This window comes from Diaphorina citri, unplaced genomic scaffold, assembly GCF_000475195.1.
Source record: "Diaphorina citri unplaced genomic scaffold, Diaci psyllid genome assembly version 1.1 scaffold96083, whole genome shotgun sequence".
NCBI classification, from domain to species: domain Eukaryota; kingdom Metazoa; phylum Arthropoda; class Insecta; order Hemiptera; family Psyllidae; genus Diaphorina; species Diaphorina citri.
Genome location: NW_007473041.1, coordinates 8,597 through 10,224, shown reverse-complemented (window position 1 = coordinate 10,224; position 1,628 = coordinate 8,597). Strand labels below are relative to the sequence as shown.

Here is a 1,628-nt window from a genome sequence, read left to right as displayed (position 1 = left end):
TTTTCCATATTAACATACGGCTGCGAAGCTTGGACTATACACCCCGAATTCGGAAAGAAAATAACGTCATTTGAACTTTGGTGCTACAGAAGGATGTTGAAGGTGTCATGGGTCGACAAGATTACCAACGTGGAAATATTGAGAAGAATGGGAAAGTCTACTCCAGAACTTCTGAAAGACATAAGAGAAAGAAAATTAAAGTTTGCAGGACATATGATGCGAGGATCGAGTGGGCAGCTACTATTGGATATCATAGAAGGAGATGTTGAAGGACCAAGACCAAGAGGACGACCAAGAAGAATGTGGCTGGACGATGTGAAAGAATGGTTAGGAGTGAGAAGCTATGAAGAGTGCAAGGAGCTGGCAATGAACCGAGAACTTTTTAGAACAACAGTTACAAGACGTCTAGCAACCATCGACCACGATGACGCTACATGATGATGATGATGAATTCAATCTTGTGAAGACAATAACATTGAGACAGTTAGACAATGAAATTCCAACAAAAAGGCAAAGCATAACCTTTCTTAGCATGGTTTACCAAATAAGAATTGACATCAATCTAGGTATACTTGGTAAGTTGGTACCCAGTTCTAACCAGAATAGAATGCAACTCCAATTTCGTAAAACACAGTCCTAAAGGGCTGTATCTGATATGCTGAGGGGAAAAAATAATAAAAATAGATTATGTCAAGAAGCTTACATCTGAGCTGCCTCCAAGTCTTCAATAGGTTCAGCATGTGCATTGAGTCCCAATTGAAACACATGATTGGCCTGTTTAATATCATTGTGAGCATCTAGTACCTCTGCCCATGCCTTGTAAAACATAGCAAGCTTAGTACCGATATTCTCACTGTAAACCAGGTTGTAGATTTCCAGGGGGTTTGGTTGAGTGCCAATCTGTGGAGGGAAAAAAAGGACATTATTGGTTTGGTTTATTTATTAGACATCCTATGTCCACAAAGTAGGCAAAAATTGAGTCAGATGAGTCAACAATAATTAAGTATCTAAAAAATATGTTTTACATACTCTTAGCTTTGTGAGGAAAAGCCAAGAAGCTGGGCCCTATTCCATGAAAGACTCAAAACTCCTAACTCTTCACTCCATGCACAGAATATAATAAGAGTTGTACCTTTTGATAATATTTTGAGCACATGAGGTAAAAAGGTAAGGTGGCATAAAGCCTGATGGGACTTTGGCTTTTTCAGAAGATACCTTGACCCTACACACAACTTCATAAATGTAAAAATTGTATGAGACCAGTAGAGACTTACATATTTAATAACCAGGCTCACATATCTTGGATCTTGTTTATACTGTTCAATGTTTTTGAAAGCTACCAAGGTTTCTTCGAGGAAAGGAATAATATTGGTCTCAGGACCAAGACAAGGATAACTCTGTTCTAACCATTGAACATAATCAAACCTAAGCTGCAGAGGATCGGGACCATCATACGTTCGGATTTGAAGCTCAAATTCCCTGGAAGATAAACAAATGGCAGTAAATAAGTAGGTAAGTATTTCAATATTTATTAAATCTACCTAGATGTTCTGTAATATTCTGTCTTGACTCTTGCACTTTTGCAAAGTGTGAGATATATAGTGCAAAAATTTCTTATCAGGCCCAAG

At 38.1% G+C, this 1,628-nt stretch overlaps 1 protein-coding gene and 1 long non-coding RNA gene across 2 annotated transcripts; one reads left to right on the top strand and one right to left on the bottom strand.

Moving 5' to 3' along the window:
• The first annotated feature begins 93 nt into the window (after nucleotides 1-93).
• On the top strand, nucleotides 94-438 carry LOC108254435. The gene has a single exon (XM_017449424.1). It carries the CDS (start codon nucleotides 94-96, stop codon nucleotides 436-438), a length of 345 nt encoding a protein of 114 aa, XP_017304913.1.
• Nucleotides 439-739: 301 nt separating this feature from the next.
• On the bottom strand, nucleotides 740-1,600 carry LOC103524088. The gene is made up of 2 exons (XR_003395660.1): nucleotides 1,275-1,600; nucleotides 740-900 (listed from the first exon to the last, which is right to left on the bottom strand). It is a non-coding gene; the product is annotated as an uncharacterized LOC103524088 (long non-coding RNA).
• Between the last annotated feature and the right edge of the window lie 28 nt (nucleotides 1,601-1,628).

Coding starts and splice junctions, on each gene's coding strand:
- LOC108254435 (XM_017449424.1), top strand. CDS start 94: ATGTTGAAGGTGTCATGGGTCGACAAGATTACCAACGTGGAAATATTG.